General features: G+C 37.9%; 1 protein-coding gene across 5 annotated transcripts in view; it reads right to left on the bottom strand.

The window, feature by feature from the left end:
• LOC133301166 (kinesin-like protein KIN-14B) overlaps positions 1–12684 on the bottom strand; it is a 63154-nt gene extending 50470 nt beyond the window's left edge. For 3 of the 5 annotated variants that reach the window (XR_009750148.1, XM_061500787.1, XM_061500789.1), the window contains exons 1-9: positions 12281–12684; positions 11356–11479; positions 10896–10982; positions 10513–10683; positions 10309–10415; positions 9960–10091; positions 9660–9838; positions 9047–9208; positions 6675–6766 (exon numbers count right to left, since the gene is read on the bottom strand). Coding sequence is in view for 4 of the 5 variants with exons in the window: in XM_061500787.1 (XP_061356771.1) it covers positions 6675–6766; positions 9047–9208; positions 9660–9838; positions 9960–10091; positions 10309–10415; positions 10513–10683; positions 10896–10982; positions 11356–11479; positions 12281–12517 (1291 nt within the window). In the remaining variant the exon portion in view is untranslated. Of the gene's footprint in view, positions 1–6674; positions 6767–9046; positions 9209–9659; positions 9839–9959; positions 10092–10284; positions 10416–10512; positions 10703–10895; positions 10983–11355; positions 11480–12280 lie in introns of those variants that run through there. The other 2 variants (XM_061500788.1, XM_061500791.1) reach the window with 2 other exon arrangements.
• Between the last annotated feature and the right edge of the window lie 3532 nt (positions 12685–16216).

Genomic DNA, 16216 nt, shown 5'->3' with positions numbered 1-16216 from the left:
ACAAGGAGAGTCAAGGAATTGACTTGCCACGCTAACTAAAAAAGAGATGTCTGGCCTTGTTACAGTAAGATAGTTCAACTTTCCAACTAGTCGGCGGTAACGACCAGGGTCTGCCAATGGCTCCCCCTGTCCAGGTAATAGCTTAATATTAGGATTCATAGGTGTATCAATAGGTTTACATCCCAACATACCAGTCTCATCTAAGATATCGAGTGCATACTTCCTTTGACAAATGGAAATGCCCTGTCTAGACTGTGCTACTTCAATTCCTAAGAAATATCGAAGTTTGCCAAGATCTTTGGTCTGAAACTGATTGAATAAATACTTCTTTAACTGATCAATCCCAGCTTGATCGCTGCCAGTAATAATGATATCATCAAGATAGACCAGGAGATAGATGCACTGTCCAGAAGAGCTATGCCGATAGAAGACAGAATGATCTGCTTTACTTCGGGTTAAACCGAAGAACTGAACAGCAGAACTGAAGCGACTAAACCAGCCCCGAGGAGACTGCTTCAGGCCATATTAAGATTTACAAAGCTTACATACCATGCCAGAACTCTCCCCCTGAGCAACAAATCCTGGTGGTTGCTCCATATATACTTCCTCCTGCAAGTCACCATGTAAGAAGGCATTTTTTATATCAAGCTGAAGAAGGGGTCAGTGATGAATGGCGGCAAGTGCAAGAAACAGACGAACGAGGCCATCTTGGCAACAGGAGAAAAAGTATCCTCATAGTCAAGACCAAAAATCTGAGTGTATCCTTTAGACACTAATCGAGCTTTGAGGCGATCAATAGTGCCATCAGGACCAACTTTGACTGTGAATACCCATCGACAACTGACAATCGACTTCTCGGGAGGAGCACGAACAAGATCCCATGTTCCATTGGAGTGAAGTGCTTGCATTTCATCAATCATCGCCTGTCGCCAACCTGGATGAGACAGTGCTTCACCTGTGGTTTTAGGAATGGAAATAGATGAAATACTAGAAACAAAAGTAAAATGTGGTGAAGAAAGTCTATCATAACTCAAGAAACTATAAAGTGGATGAGGGTTACGAGTGGATCGAATACCTTTACGAAGGGCAATGGGAGTAATCTCTGATGGAGGATCCGGAGGGGAAGAGTCGACAGGAGAAGGCGATGAGTCAGCAAGGGTCAAGTCCGCATGAGGCGTAGTCTGACGACGTTGATAGGTGAGAAAAGAGCAGTCCTCTGGGATAGAGGCAAGAGGTTGCTCCTCTGGGATAGAGTCTCCTGCAGCTGGTAAAAATAAGTCAAGAAACGGAACAGGAAGAACCTGATCAACCTGTGATATCTGAGACGGGATAGAATGAAAAGGTTGTTGATCAAGAAAAGTGACATCAGCAGAAACAATATAACACTTAAGGTCAGGAGAATAACAGCGATACCCTTTTTGAAAACGAGTATATCCAAGAAAAATACACTTGAAGGCTTTGGATGTTAATTTGTCTTTTCCTGGAGTAAGATCGTGAACAAAGCAAGTACATCCAAATATATGTGGAGGCAGAGGATAGGAATGTGTTCCTGGAAATAATACACTATGTGAAACTTCATTATTTAGCACAGAGGAAGGCATGCGATTGATAAGTAAGCAAGAGATGATAATAGCATCTGCCCAAAAACGGAGTGGAACATTCATATGAATTAGAAAAGTACGCGCAGTTTCAACCAGATGTCTATTTTTACGTTCAGCCACTCCATTTTGTTGTGGAGTGTGTAGGCAGGTGGTCTGGTGTAACGTTCCATGTTTTTCCAAAAAATTAGAAAAATCAAGAGACATATACTCTTTTGCATTATCACTACGCAATATCTTAATAGAAGCACCAAATTGAGTGTTTATTTCAGCACAATTTTTTATAAATTGAAAATAATTCAGAACGGATTTTCATTAAATAAATCCAAGTACAGCGAGAAAAATCATCAGTAAAGGTTACAAAATACTGAAAACCCAAAACAGACAAAGTTCGACTTGGAACCCAAATATCAGAATGAACAATAGAAAAGGGAGCATCAGCTCTTTTATTGACTCTGTTAGCAAAGGAGGAGCGAGTGTGCTTTCCTTGCTGACAAGACTGACAGTTTAAAGACTTAAGATTGGATAAAAAAGGAACCATATGCTGAAGCTTGGGAAGACTTGGATGACCTAGACGACAGTGGATTAATTCAGGAGACTCCGTGAGAGAGCATGCCACTGGAGAAGGTGGTGCAGTTAGATAGTAGAGACCTCGTGACTCAATGCCCGCTCCAATCGTCTTCCCCGTACCCGAATCCTGCATAGAAAAAGATTGTTTAAAGAAGTTAATAGTGCATGAAAGAGAATGAATCAGCTGGCTAACAGAGATTAAATTGAAGGGAATGCCAGGTATATAATAAACAGAGGTCAAAGTCAAAAAGGGAGTTGGGTTGGCTTGCCCAATTCCACGAGCAGGGGCCTTAGTGCCATCATCAATAGTAACTGAAGGTAGATTATTAGAATAAGAAAGTGAAGTAAAGAGATCCTTATTACCACAAAGGTGAATAGTAGCACCTGAGTCTATTATCCAGGGTCCAAGAGATGATTGAGAAAGACAAGCAACATGATTACCAGTGTCTTGACGAAGAGGCTGAGAACAACCCCTTTTGAGAAGTGCCTCATAGTCAGCATTCGAAAGAGTAACGAATCCAGTAGAGGGTGATGTAGCATCAGTCTGAGCTTGGCAGTTGGTGGCTTCAAGTGAGGGTACTTCCTATAGCAACGTTCTTCATAATGTCCAAGGTTCTGACAATAATTGCAACGAGGCCTCTGTCCGCGGCCACCCTGTCCACGGCCACGTCCGCGACCGCGTCCACTGTTCCAATAAGAATCATTGGCACGAGAACCAAACGCAGTTGAATTGGTGTCTGGCACATGAGTGGGTGATGCGGATTTATCCTTGAGATTCAGAAGGCACTGGAAAGTTTGTGACAAGCTAGGAGTCTCAGCACTGGTTAGAATATTTTCACGAACGCTTTCTAATTCCTCTGAAAGGCCGGAAAGGGTTACGACCGTAAAGAAGCGCTCCACCTGCTTTTTGTACGCTGATGCATCTGCAACATCAGGTAACATAGCTAAGAATTCCTGCATTAAAGAACGAATCTTACCAATATAAGTCTCCATTCGAGCATCTGGTGATTTGCGCAAATCCATTATCTGAGAAACAATGGAATAAAGCTGTTGAATATCATTGGTATAGAGATTTTTGGCTTCCTCCCATATGTCACAGCAAGTCTCAAAGGGGATGAAAATATCTATAATTGCTGGATCGAGTTGAGCATCAATCTTTTCCCATTCAAGAATCTGATCCTTTGGAATATCAGCAGACTTCGTCTTGAGATGTTTACCATGTCCCTGACCAGTAAATCAGATCTTAACGGAGGTAGACCAGGTCTTGTAAGTAACAGATCCGGTTAGTTTCATCGTTGTAATGGATGGAGTAGAACTGGAGATGTTGAGCGCCTTACTTGAGCCCTCCACCACAAAGAATGAAGGAAATGACCAGAAAATAGCAAAGAACTGCAAGAAAGCGAGAAATCGCGCAAAAACGTTGCAAAAAGTCGTCCAAACAGCGGGTTTTTCGTCGATATCTTCCTAACGGATGGGACCCACAACGAACGGAGACCAGATATGGAAAGAGGACAAGGAGGCGAGCAAGACGGTGGTGGTCCGGCCTGGAACGGTGGCCGGACGGTGGCTCATGCGCCAGAAAAGTGCTTCAGCCGCCGGAACCTTCCACCTGCGCGTGGGTTCTCCGATGACCACGCGGCTTTCACAGAGAAGGTCGCCTGCCTGAGCCGCTCCTGATCGCGTGGTGGTTGGCCTGAAAAGTCGCCGGACGGCGGTGAACAGTAGCGGACAGTGGTTGGATGGTGGTTTCCGGCGATGAACGGAGGCTGACGATGTTTTTTTCTGATTATACGAGGTTGAGAACAAAAAATTGGTGACTAAATAGGAGTTAGGAGTGAAAAGAAGGTTGCCGGTATGATGCACGGCAGAGTTTGCGGAAGCAGGGTTTCCCAGAACACAAGCTCTAGTACCAACTTAAATAATATGAAGGTAAATTGTATTCAATAGTGTATTGTTCTAATACAAAGAGTTACAATATATAGAGACCCTACTGGGCTTAAGTGAGAAGCCCAGAATATTTACAGATAGGAAATAATCTATTCAAATCTAATCATATCTAATATTTCTAACATTTCTCTTTATTTATTTATTTATCTATTTAATTATCTTAATATCTAATTTATCTTTTATCTCTTATTTATTTTTCACTTTTAGTTATTTATTTCTATTTCTATTATTTTCTTTCTTACCCATTCTATTTCTACTTTATTTATTTATTTTTAATTCATTTTTTCCCCTATTCTTTTCCCTTCATATTTTCTTGCTTTTTATTTGGATTCATGTATCACCAACCCTAACCTGTTTTTCCCTGAATGAGTTATTGATGTTGATGTTCTAGAGGCTACATGGTACCTTTTTCTCATTACCCAGGGACATAACTTTTCCAAGCAATAATGAATACAAGTCTAATGTCATACAAAATGGCCTGTTTGATTATTCTTCGCCATGGCTGTCATTTGTCACTGACCCTGTATCAATTGGACACTAAGAAAACCTTTCTACATGATGATTTATAGGAGGGAGGTTTACAAGGAACAACCGCCCCACTTTATTGCTCAAGGAAAGTCTGAGTTGGTGTGCAAACTTTGAAAATCATTGAATGAACAATCACCTCAGACTTGGTTTAGCAGCTTCAGTTTAGTTGTTCAAGCATTTGACTTAAGCTATTAGGTGAAAGACAGATTTTATATTATATTTCTTTAACACGGCCCCTCACACCAAAGCTTATTTGGCTTGAAGGGTAGACAATGCACAAGCATACTTACCAATTTTATGAAACTCCATAATATTTAATTATTTATTGATAGAATGGGGGGATGGTTAGATCAAACCCGTGACCACTTGGTCAGATTTTATATTATATTTCTTTAACATGGCCCCTCACACCAAAGCTTATTGGGCTTAAAAGATAGACCATACACAAGCACACTTACCAATGCTAAGAAACTCCACAATATTTAATTATTTATCGATAGAATGGGGGATGGTTAGATCAAACCCATGACCACTTGGTCACAAAGGTTCGGTATAATACAAAGAACCAATTCAACCCTTAAGCTATTAGCAGAAGGCCACATTAATGATTTTATATTATATTTCTCTAACAAGATGCAAGTCTGGTAGGTCATTAGGAGTGAGTTGTGTGGACATAATAGACTGAGGAGTGGGGGCTAGAATGGTGCACAGGGGGCTAGGCCAAGGAGAGGATGATAGAGAAAGCTCACAAGTGACGTTGGATAGGATGAAAGGAGAGAGAGAGGGGGTCACCTAAGTTGACTCGGGACTTGCGGTACAGGCAATGGTAGTCAGACATGTCGCCACATGCAAACTAGGCTGCCAGCATATGGGTTTGACGGGCAGAGTGCGTAGACGCGTATAAGGATGGATGGGCAACTTTTCGGCAATGGATCTCCGAGGAACAACATACTTAATGGTGGCTTCATCGATTCAAGGAAGAAGAACTATAGACGGCTAATGGTGGTGGAAAGCAGCGGCCAGTAGCTCGAGGGTGGTGAAGGTGCAAACTTTGACACAATGAAGGAGATTGTTACAAGGCTACGATGAAGGCAGGCTAGAGCTAGGGTTAATGTGTGGAAAGAGAGTTGAGATTCCTAGATAATGAGCTCTAATACAAAGATGAAATTTGAAATACGGAATATGGTTATAATATAAGTAGGAGGATATTTATGAAATTGTATAATATCATCTAGAGTATCATGTAAATAGGGAAAGGCCGCCCAACCCCATCATGTAATTACAATTTCATTATTATAAATAGAACCTATGTGTGGTCAGATGAGACACAGAATTCCACACAAATTTGGAATACTGAAATATTTGATTAATTTTTCATTTACAAAGTGTTACAAAATATAGGCTGATATGAGTAATTGATTTCCCAACAAGGAGCTAAATGTAGGGAAACAAATAAGATTAATCAGTCACAAATCTATCCTATCATAATCTGTCTTATCTAATGGAAAACAAATGTACAATAATTCACAATTATTCATTTTATATTTACAACAGTACAAATTCCTTCTACCTTTAATAAACTGTTTGATTTTATCAGGGAGAGAAACAATAATTGTCTCTCTTTAACAGATGGGTGATTAAAAAAGGAGCTGTCTTGAGTAGAAAGCAACTAACAATTCTGCACATAGAATCCAAATATAATCAAGAAATACAAACAAGCATCCTCTTAAGCATTGATGCTTATAAGGGAATAGTTTCGCAGACGGTCAAACAAAGTCAAAATCAGACAGCAGCTTCATGAGAACCCAATCTGAATTAATTTTAACAACAATCTAATTAGAAAACAATGATGGATTAAGGTCATAGGCAGGGTATTTAAGTAGCTGACATGATAGCACGCTAGCATGAAAAAATTACACCTAACCATTAAAAGCTTATTACATCAACATTCTATTTAGGTTTAACAACTGAGATATCAAATATATGCCACCATAAGGTCATAGATAAAAAGAGGGAAGAAAAAATCAATACCAAGTGAATCTGCAAGCAATTTAGTTAGCACTGAATTTTCATAAGGAATAACATCTTTCTTGGATGTCAAAGAAGACAAAACATCTCCCAACCTGCAAAGACATTTTAAAATGCCACAAGAAGTTAGACAATGAAATTTCTAATGCACCATATTTTTTTCACTCAATTTGCACATAACTACAATATGAATTAAAAAGGAAATTTATATATTTGACAAGAAAATAGTCAAACAGCTATACATGTGAGAGGAGGAAGGTAGATTCAGAATACGTTTCAGTTTTGCTGATGCATAGAAGGGTACCTATATATGGTTTACCACAGTACACAGAACAGACCAGGTACAAGTAAGACACTTAGTATAATTCTGAATACATGTGGGTAGACTACGATGAATACCATATTTAGATCACAGTAAGCAGAGAGGTACAATAGTTCTCCCCCTATCTTCCTTGCAGAGAAAGGTTAACCAGATCTTTAACTCTTTCAATACGGATCACCATTTTGAACAATCCAGATTGTGAATATGTCGCATTGGAGTTGTCCAATCCAATTTGTAGTTGATAGGGTAAACAGGGAATCAAGTAACACTAACACTAACATAAAGAATACCCTTGTGTATTCCAGTTATGTCCCATTTGCAATGTATGGGCATTGGAGTCCCACATTGGTTGCATGGATGACTAATGTGGCCTTTATAAGGCCTTGGGCACTCCCACCGTTTGAGCTAGTTTTGGGGTGGTGCACCTCAAGGTTCTTATCAAGTGGTATAAGAGCACCCACTATGTTTCACAGATTGGAACCTGGAACTGGAACCCAGGGATTGGACCCTTAGATTTGGAACCCCGGGCTTGGGCTGCTAAGCGTGGTGGAATTTTACGATCCATTTGCAATGTATGGGCATTGGAGTCCCAAATTGGTTGCATGGGTGACTAAGATGACCTTTATAAGGCCATGGGCACTCTCATCCTTTGAGCTAGCTTTTGGGTGGTGCAACTCAAGGTTCTTATCAATTCCCAACCACCATATTCCAACCTTTTGATTATTAAAAACATTAATTACTAAGGCCAAGCCTATAAAAGCATTCTACACATACAAGTCCTCATTTTTTTTATATATTCCATTTTATGTAATTCATTATACTTTATTTGTTTGTTATCTATAATTCTTGTGAATGATATATTATTATTGAAAATAAAAAATGTAATTCTTAATTTACAAACCCTAATAATATATTCTGACAGCTTTGGCTAATACTTATAAATCATCAAAACTATTGCCTTGTACCTAAAAGAAGGGGGAAAAAAACCAAATAATAGTCTATTTTGGATAACATGGGATGGTTTGGTAGTATCTCGTTCATCTGTGAATTGGGTCCTCTGCCGCTCCCCAAGAAGCATTTGCCATAATGCTCAGTCTCCGAACAATGTATGAGCTGGACCTCTTCTTAACTGACTATGCATTTTGACTCCTCCATTTATCACTTCCATACGAAGGGCTAAACAAAAGTTAACTGGTGATCAAGACTTGAAAAGATTCTTCACCCCCGCCCTATTTCTTTCACATGCTTTGAATCTAATTGGCAGTGATCCAGTAAGCAGAGAGGCACTATGGTTGTCCATCTATCTTCCTTGTAGAGAAAGGTTAATGAGAAACCCTCGCCTCTTTCACTTGGGATCACCATTTTGAACAATTTCGCATTGGAGTTGTACAATCCAGTTTGCCGTAGATAAAGGGAAACAATGAATCAGGTAACACACTAACATGAAGTATATCCTTTAATTTTAAGTGTATTGCTCAACCACCATAAAGGAAACACAAACCTACATTCAATTATAGGAAACTAACTATCTACAGATTTGTTCCCCAAGCCGAAACATATATGTAAAGAACCATTTCAACCCAAAAGTTTAAGTTAGTGGGTGAGGCTATATTAATGGTTTTATATATCTCTAACACGCTCCTTCACACGAGAGCCCACTAGATTTGAAGGATGGACAATGCACAGGCCCACCTACCTGTGCTAAGAAATTCGACAAGAGAAAGTGGGAGGCGGTGAGGATCGAACCTATGACACCAAGGTTATGATACCATGTAAAGAACAAATTCAACCCAAAAGTTTAAGCTGTTAAGTGAAGGTCTCTTTAATGGTTTTATATATCTCTAACACAAATATATAACAAGTCTGGTTACCTAACTTAGTACCATTTGCAACGTGTAATGAAAACTGACACACCACCAAGTCTAGGATAACAGAGAATACTCTAAGTGCATTGACAGCTAAAGACATGGGTGGACAAACACCTGACTGACTGTTAAGCAAATAAAGATAAATTTGCTAATGAAGAGAAAAATAATGCATTAAAATTACATACGCTGAAAGTGACTTCATAACATGCAGCAAATCTGTGACACGCTCCCCACTATCATCTTCTGTTATTAGACCTTCACTTCCAGCCAAGTCAACCAGATAGAGTTTGCTATATGAGCTTTCATCAGTGATCAAATTGTTATAAAATATGTGTATTGTGACAATCCTGACACAGCAAGGCATGAAATAGAAATACACAGAGCTGGGTCAGTGTAAAGCACTCACAGAAAAACCAGCAAATACATGCACACATAAATGTCAAAATAGTAATAACCACAAAAAACTTTAACAAACTTCTTTCTGATATAATATCACAGTGATATATTTGAAGAGAATATTAATCTTTTAAAATTCAGCCATTAATATTTTCTGCTGCCTATTGTTATTTCATGAGTCACATGAAGTAGAAAAAGAAAAGAAAAGAAACAAACAAACAAACAAACTTTAGCATAGAAGATTACGTCCAACAAAGCAATCTTTCATTGTGAATTGATCTCACCAGCTCCATTGGTGAAAGTATGCCACCAATAGAAGTTTATCATGCAACTTAAAACAGCATAAATAAAGCCACAGTACAAATAACCATGCATAAAGTGGGCATAGAATTTAGACCATACAAATGAGATACATTAATCTTTAACGAGTCATTTCCCCGACTCTGAAATGCAGCTTTTAAAACGGTAGAGAATTCCAGAGGGTTATCAACTTTTTCCTGCACCAGTTCTACAAAACATTCAGGTGATCCCAAACAGATCTTAGGCATGCTTTTCCCTGATTCCAAAAGTAGATCCTTTGTCTGAAAGCACAAAAAAGAAGGCTATATGAAAACCTTAATAATCCTAAGTGAACCAAAAACCAGGATGAAAACCAGAGACACAACAGAAAGGGTATAAATGGTATGTGAAACAGAAAGAGACCTGTTCATTATAGAGCTCACAAACAGTAACAAAGAATTCATATCGAGAAGTAGAGGTTGTATCCATGTTGGCTAAATCAAACAACTCCTCAAAGCAACGAGAATATAAACCCCGATCATAGCTCGATCCTTCCTGGAGATAATGAATGACCATCAATAAAGCAATTAATCAGGCCAAACATTATTGACTCAAGAAGTAAAAAAAACATGTAAAAATAAGAAATTTCACACATAGGGCACCCATTTCAATTGTTAGACAACATTGAATTTGAGACCCTCATCCAACTCTTTTTTGGAGAGGGGAAGTGATCTGTACACACACACACAGAGCGAAAGAAAGAAAGAGCAACCATAGTGTGTGTCTTCCCGGAATGTGTCTGTCCATATGCAAATATGGAAACATTATATCCATCCAAAGCTGACTGCACCAGTGGTTGAACATCAGTGAATAACTCAGCTACAAACAGAATATAAAGGGCCAAATAAGTAAGCTGCATATCAGAGACCATATTTGAACTCAAAAAAGATAGTAATATAGAATAGAACCATTCCACCTTGTCCAACATGAGGTCCATAAACTCTGTCGAATTCAAAATCTTTCTTGGAATTAGACAAGGATTCTTCACCAGTATTTACACGAATGGAATAGTCATCTGGAAATTCAACAACTGAAGGACCTTCATCTTCAAATAACGGCCTTGTCCGGCAGAATACTCGTACATTTCCTGCAAATAATATTAATAGCTAGATAGATGTTTTCAGCTCAAAAATGCTTATGTTTGAATAAGGTAAAATAATAGGAAGGTTGTTTATCCATCTAGTTTCAGTTCCAGTTATTGTATAAACAATGTATGAAGAGTGTATTTGGGAAACAAAAAACAAAGTGGATATAAAGAAACTGCCCAATAATAAAGGAAAATTTCTACCGAGCACTTACCTTTAGATGCCAATAAATCATTGAACAATCTTCTCTTCTCATTGATCACCGGAGATATTCTTGCTTCAGTTTCAAGGGCAACTTGATCTGAAATGCAGAAGTAGACCACAAATTCAAAATTTAATGACAGAAACAATAACTTCACACACACACACACATTTAAAAAAAAAAAGGAGCAAAGAAAAAAAAATGCAAAAGCAAAAAGAAAAAGAAAACAAAAAACAAAAGATACAATCAGTTCCCTTTCCCCCCTAAACTTTTTGGTACGCCAAAAGAAAAATTAAAGAAGATAAAATCTCACATAATCATGTACTTCAAGAAACAAAATGCTAAGACTGAGTCTCATTTTGTCACTGAAATCAAGTGATCCAATCAAGCAAAAGAATTTAGGAGAAAAATGTTCAAAAACCTTCTGCTTATCTAGCCTGAGCCAAGAGTCAAGACAAATTTAGTTTCTTACCTAGCTTGCGGGTTTTCTCAGCAAGAACACCAAGATATCGTGTAACTCGATCAAGTTTTGCATTTGAATATTCTTGAAGTTCACTTGCTTCTTGTCTTAACTGCAAATAGTCTTCTCTAGCAAGCTGTGAAAAAATATCTGACGCAATTGTTAACCCATGAATAAAACAAAAATCGCATGATCCAAAATAAATCAGCAAGGATACCACATAAAAACAACTCAAACCAGCAAGACTAGCCAGTAAGAATATGCAAGTACTTTAAATAGTATAAAAAGATATTCCATTTCCATAGATGCACAACTTCTAGCCATCTTAATTTCTTTCTTTCTTTCTCGATAAATGGTGCGTGGAGGTTCCAACCTAATACCAAACTACCCAAACACCAAATCGGCCCAATCCATCCTTAAGTTCAAAAAAGAAATTTTCAGTAATATATACTTCAATTATTTCATTACGCAAGAATCTAATCATTTAGCTCACACTTGTTACATGCCAAATATGGGAAAGTAGGAAACAAATCGAATTAGAAAACTCTATGAAGTTTTTTTTCAAATGGGGGCTGTTTGTACTCTGTTTTAATATAACAACAATTTAGCTCTAGGTTTGATCGTAAATTCTTCCTAAGCGGAATTCTTCTTGCTCGTATTATTCTAGAAGTCCTTCCCCGACACACCATGGGCCTAAATTCAAAACATTGACACCGCAAGACCACCGAATCAACAAGCACTAAAATCAATACAAGTTGCTCAACGTGCTCATATTAACTCTGTAAAAGTCAACTAGCACTGTCACATGATGCACCTTAAACCGCACAGCAACTGCGGAAACAAGAGCTAAAACGTCGCCGTTATGAACAGTGGCACTGAAGCAGGAACCACTAAAGACGCTACAGTACAGTTAATCATGGAAATGAAGACGCGTTACCTTGACTTTGTCCCTCAACAACTGAACCTTGGAGGCCATGGAGTGCTTGGGCTGTGGAAGAACGGATGAAGCAGAAATGGAGTACCTCCTCACCAACGGCGAACTAGGTTTCCGAACTTCTTGCTCAACAGGCGCCGAGGCCGACGGAGACGGCGGCGGAAACGGCGGCGACGACGAAGACTTCCATGGCTCGAAGCCGGTGACATCCCAGCTCCATCGGTTCCTTTGTTCTGCCATTACTGGAAATCAGTTTGCTTCTCTTCTCAGATTTCGTTACTTTAAATTTGAAAATTGAAATGAAATGAAACGGAATGGAATGTAATTGAATGCGAAATGAAAAAGAGGAGCTTTTATGGTTTTTATCATTACTGGCTGTGCCTTTTTGTATTTATATTTTGGGCTATGATAATGAATGGAGGGAGAAGGTGATTTGGTTTGGTTTGGTCTTTTAAGTTTGGGAACACGGGTACGGTGTCGTTCGGAGGAATGTTGGAGGGAAGTGTTGGGATTATTTGGCTCACATAATATTCTGCGCTTCTTGTTTGGTTTGGTTTGATTTTTTTTGTTTGGGAACACGGGTACGGTGTCGTTTTGAGGAAGTTGGAGGGAAGTGTTGGGATTTTTTGGCTCACATAATATTCTGCGCTTCTTGTTTGTTCACGCTTCACTCTCAGTTACTTAATGTTATGTGGATTTTTGCTTTTTAGGATAAGCCAAATCACATGAACTGGATGATGGAGGATGGGTTCCTTCTTCTTACTTCTTAGATTCACCTTCACGTTAAATTCTGCTTCCCAAACTTTCTTTATTTTATTTTATTTTATTTTTTCTAACCTCCCAATGTACAACAACCTAACACTTTAGGATCTTTTAATACGTATTTAAACAGAAAATCTGAGGAACGTTTAAATCTCTCAATTTATTTCAAAAGAAGTTAGAATAAAAATAAAACATATTTTGGAGGAGAGTAAATTCTCAAGTTGCTAAGAATGGGAACGTGTTGTTTCCATATAATTGCGTGTGATCTCAATGAAAGTCAGCAATTATGTCTTTTCATAAATAAATATATACTTTAATTAAAGAGAGAATGTTAAATAACGAATTGGTATATCCTTTCATTATCAATTAACAAATATGACTTTTCATTTATTGAATATGCATATCTTTTAATTAATTAATAACATGTTGTTACTGAATTTATGAATGAATAGACATTTTTTTTTTTTTGAGATCAGTCATATTTTAAAGGATATGCAAATAATCCATAGACTGTTTCCAAATGCATATTCCCAAAGAAGAGGAATGACTTTTTCCCACAATAATGCAAGTTATTAAAATAATGCAATGGTGAAATAATTTACCAAACTAATGCAAGAAGATGTGTTTGTCACACAACAAGGGGAATGTGCACCCTGCATCGGCCTAGGAGTCGACCCACGACACGACACGAAAATTCGTGTTCGGGTTGACCCTCAAAAAAAATCGTGTCGTGTTCGTGTTGATGTATTCGTGTTCGTGTTGACCCATATTTTTTTAATATATTTATTTTTATTTTTTTATGATTTCTTTTTTAAAAAATTTTAATTTCGACCCATTTTTTTATCAATTACCGTTTTGACCCCTTTTTTGCATGTTATTCGTGTCGTGTCGTGTCAACCTGCAAAAAATTCGTGTCGTGTTAGTGTTGAAGATTTTGATACGAATAAAAATTCGTGTCGTGTTCGTGTTGATCTATTCGTGTCGTGTCAATCCGTTTTGACACCCCTACATTGGCCCAATACATGAATATTACATGTCACGCTTACCAAGACATGCATATTATTATTATTATATATTACTTTTCAAGTCGTGCATCGTATTATTGTACAACCAATCTACTAGTTCTTTGACCACTACACCTCAATTCAATTGATTAAGCACTGACATTGTCCGAGTTAAGTAAATCATGGAAATAACTCCAAGTTGCAAACGCAACACATAAGCCACCCCATAAATATAGGTCAGCAAAGGTAGCTTCTCTTGGAAAATTGAAACATAGAAACGAGCCACTTGTTTGAAACATTGTCAATGACCATGTCTCTTGAAGTCACATTTAGCTCTAGACTCAAAGCAACAGTGACATGTATATAAGAAGTGGCTAAAACAATAAATCAAAGAATGGAATTTATTTGTATAATTTGAAGCTTTCTAGTTTCTTTTATTTATATACACAGGAAGTTAGTTAAAAAGGCATTACAAGGAGACACAGTAATTAGTGGTTTGAGGCAACTAATTTGAAGCTTTCTTCCTTTATTAGTATTATTATTGATCACTATTAAGTCGTTTATGCAATCAATCAAGGAAAACTCAATTCGTTCCCAAAACGATGACCAATTGCGCAAGTGCACGCATCAAGTAATAAATAGGAGTTTTAATACCCAAATTATCGTTCTATTGCCACACATTCCCCACCTTTTTAATGTGGGACTGCTCGAGTAGGCGTGATCCAAATGTGTGGTACCAACAATTGACTTGCTTCAACTTCTCAGTGTGTATAAGGACATGAAAGCACTCAAGAATCCTCTAAACAAGCATGGATTAGGGCAATTTGTTTTTCTAAAGAAGCAATAGTTTTGTTAGTATTTGGGTGTCCTAGAGACAATCTTATGATTAAATAAGGACATAGATGTAGACCTTTGTATTGTCGCAAATAAATAAAAGCATTCTTTATCCTGTTTCATATTTTATCTTGATATTACTGTTAACTGGATAAACCCCTTGGAATAAAATAGGTATCTCTTGAGTATCTGTGATGAGATCACGATCATGAGGATTCAAGGATATTGGATGTTTATTCCTAATTTTATGTTCCTAGTCTAGAGACACTGAAAATGGGGATCAGTGATCTCGGGTAAGACTAGCACGACTTATCTACTTGTATTCGGATGCAAGGTAAAGACCTCATGAGCTACAGATATGGAGATGTCTTAGCTAAAGTCGTGGGTGGATCTATAACGGTATAGCTCGCACTGAACAGATCCACAAAAGAGACTCTGTGAGGAAATCTCACAGAAAGTATCATTAGAGTAGTCTCTTTATATTTGGGTATGTTTTTCCTTAGACCAGAAGTTATTACCTAGACTGTGTTCTAGAAGGCATGCTTTGACTGTATACCTCGTCTGCCTGAAACATGGAGACTCATAGGTATACTGTTGGGCTTGTCCTGAAAGAGCACAGGGCTAGGGTGATAAGCTGAAGGAATTCGTCGGATCTCTGTGAGAGATTAGGTTATCTGTAAACCGGAGAAATCGGGATGACATTTACAGGGACTCGGGAATCTATGCATAGTAAAAGAGATCATGAGATGATCTGCCTTTAGAGTCAGTAAATTGAAGATTCCCTATTTCAAATAAAGCTTACCCTAAACCGCAAGGGTTGATACGCTTCCTTACCCTAGGTTTTATGGGAAGGTAACCGAGACGAAAGGAAATACATACGGCAACCAAATATGTGTAATAGGATGATCATGTCATTAACCTAACTAGCTCTGCGGCAACAAAGCATTGCTAGTGCTCTGTGTTGTCATTAGATGGGTTGTGGGCTTATTGGGCCCAAGCCCATTTATGTCAGTGGCTATGTTGGGCCTAATGGGTCACACACTAACACCTTATTGTCATGACAATATAGCATTAAAGGTATTGGGCCTAATAATGGTTGTTAGCCCAAGAAGAAGTTTGGAAGCCCACCAAAAGGAAAAAAGGGTGCATGGTTAGTTAATGGGCTTGGATGGTCCAAGACATTACTAATTAATTTAATTAGTTAAATTAATTATCAAATGTTTAAATTTTGAATTTTGAATTTGAAATTTGAATTTTGAATTTGAATTTTGAAATTCGAATTTTGAATTTGAAATTTGAAATTTGAAATTTGAAATTTTGAATTTTGAATTTTGAATTT

Source organism: Gastrolobium bilobum, unplaced genomic scaffold (genome assembly GCF_033153095.1).
Source record: "Gastrolobium bilobum isolate Gb01-03AN ecotype WA unplaced genomic scaffold, APGP_CSIRO_Gbil_v1 utg4610, whole genome shotgun sequence".
Taxonomy (NCBI): Eukaryota; Viridiplantae; Streptophyta; class Magnoliopsida; order Fabales; family Fabaceae; genus Gastrolobium; species Gastrolobium bilobum.
Note: the sequence above shows the minus strand (reverse complement) of the source record. Positions and strands in the feature narration are given on the sequence as shown.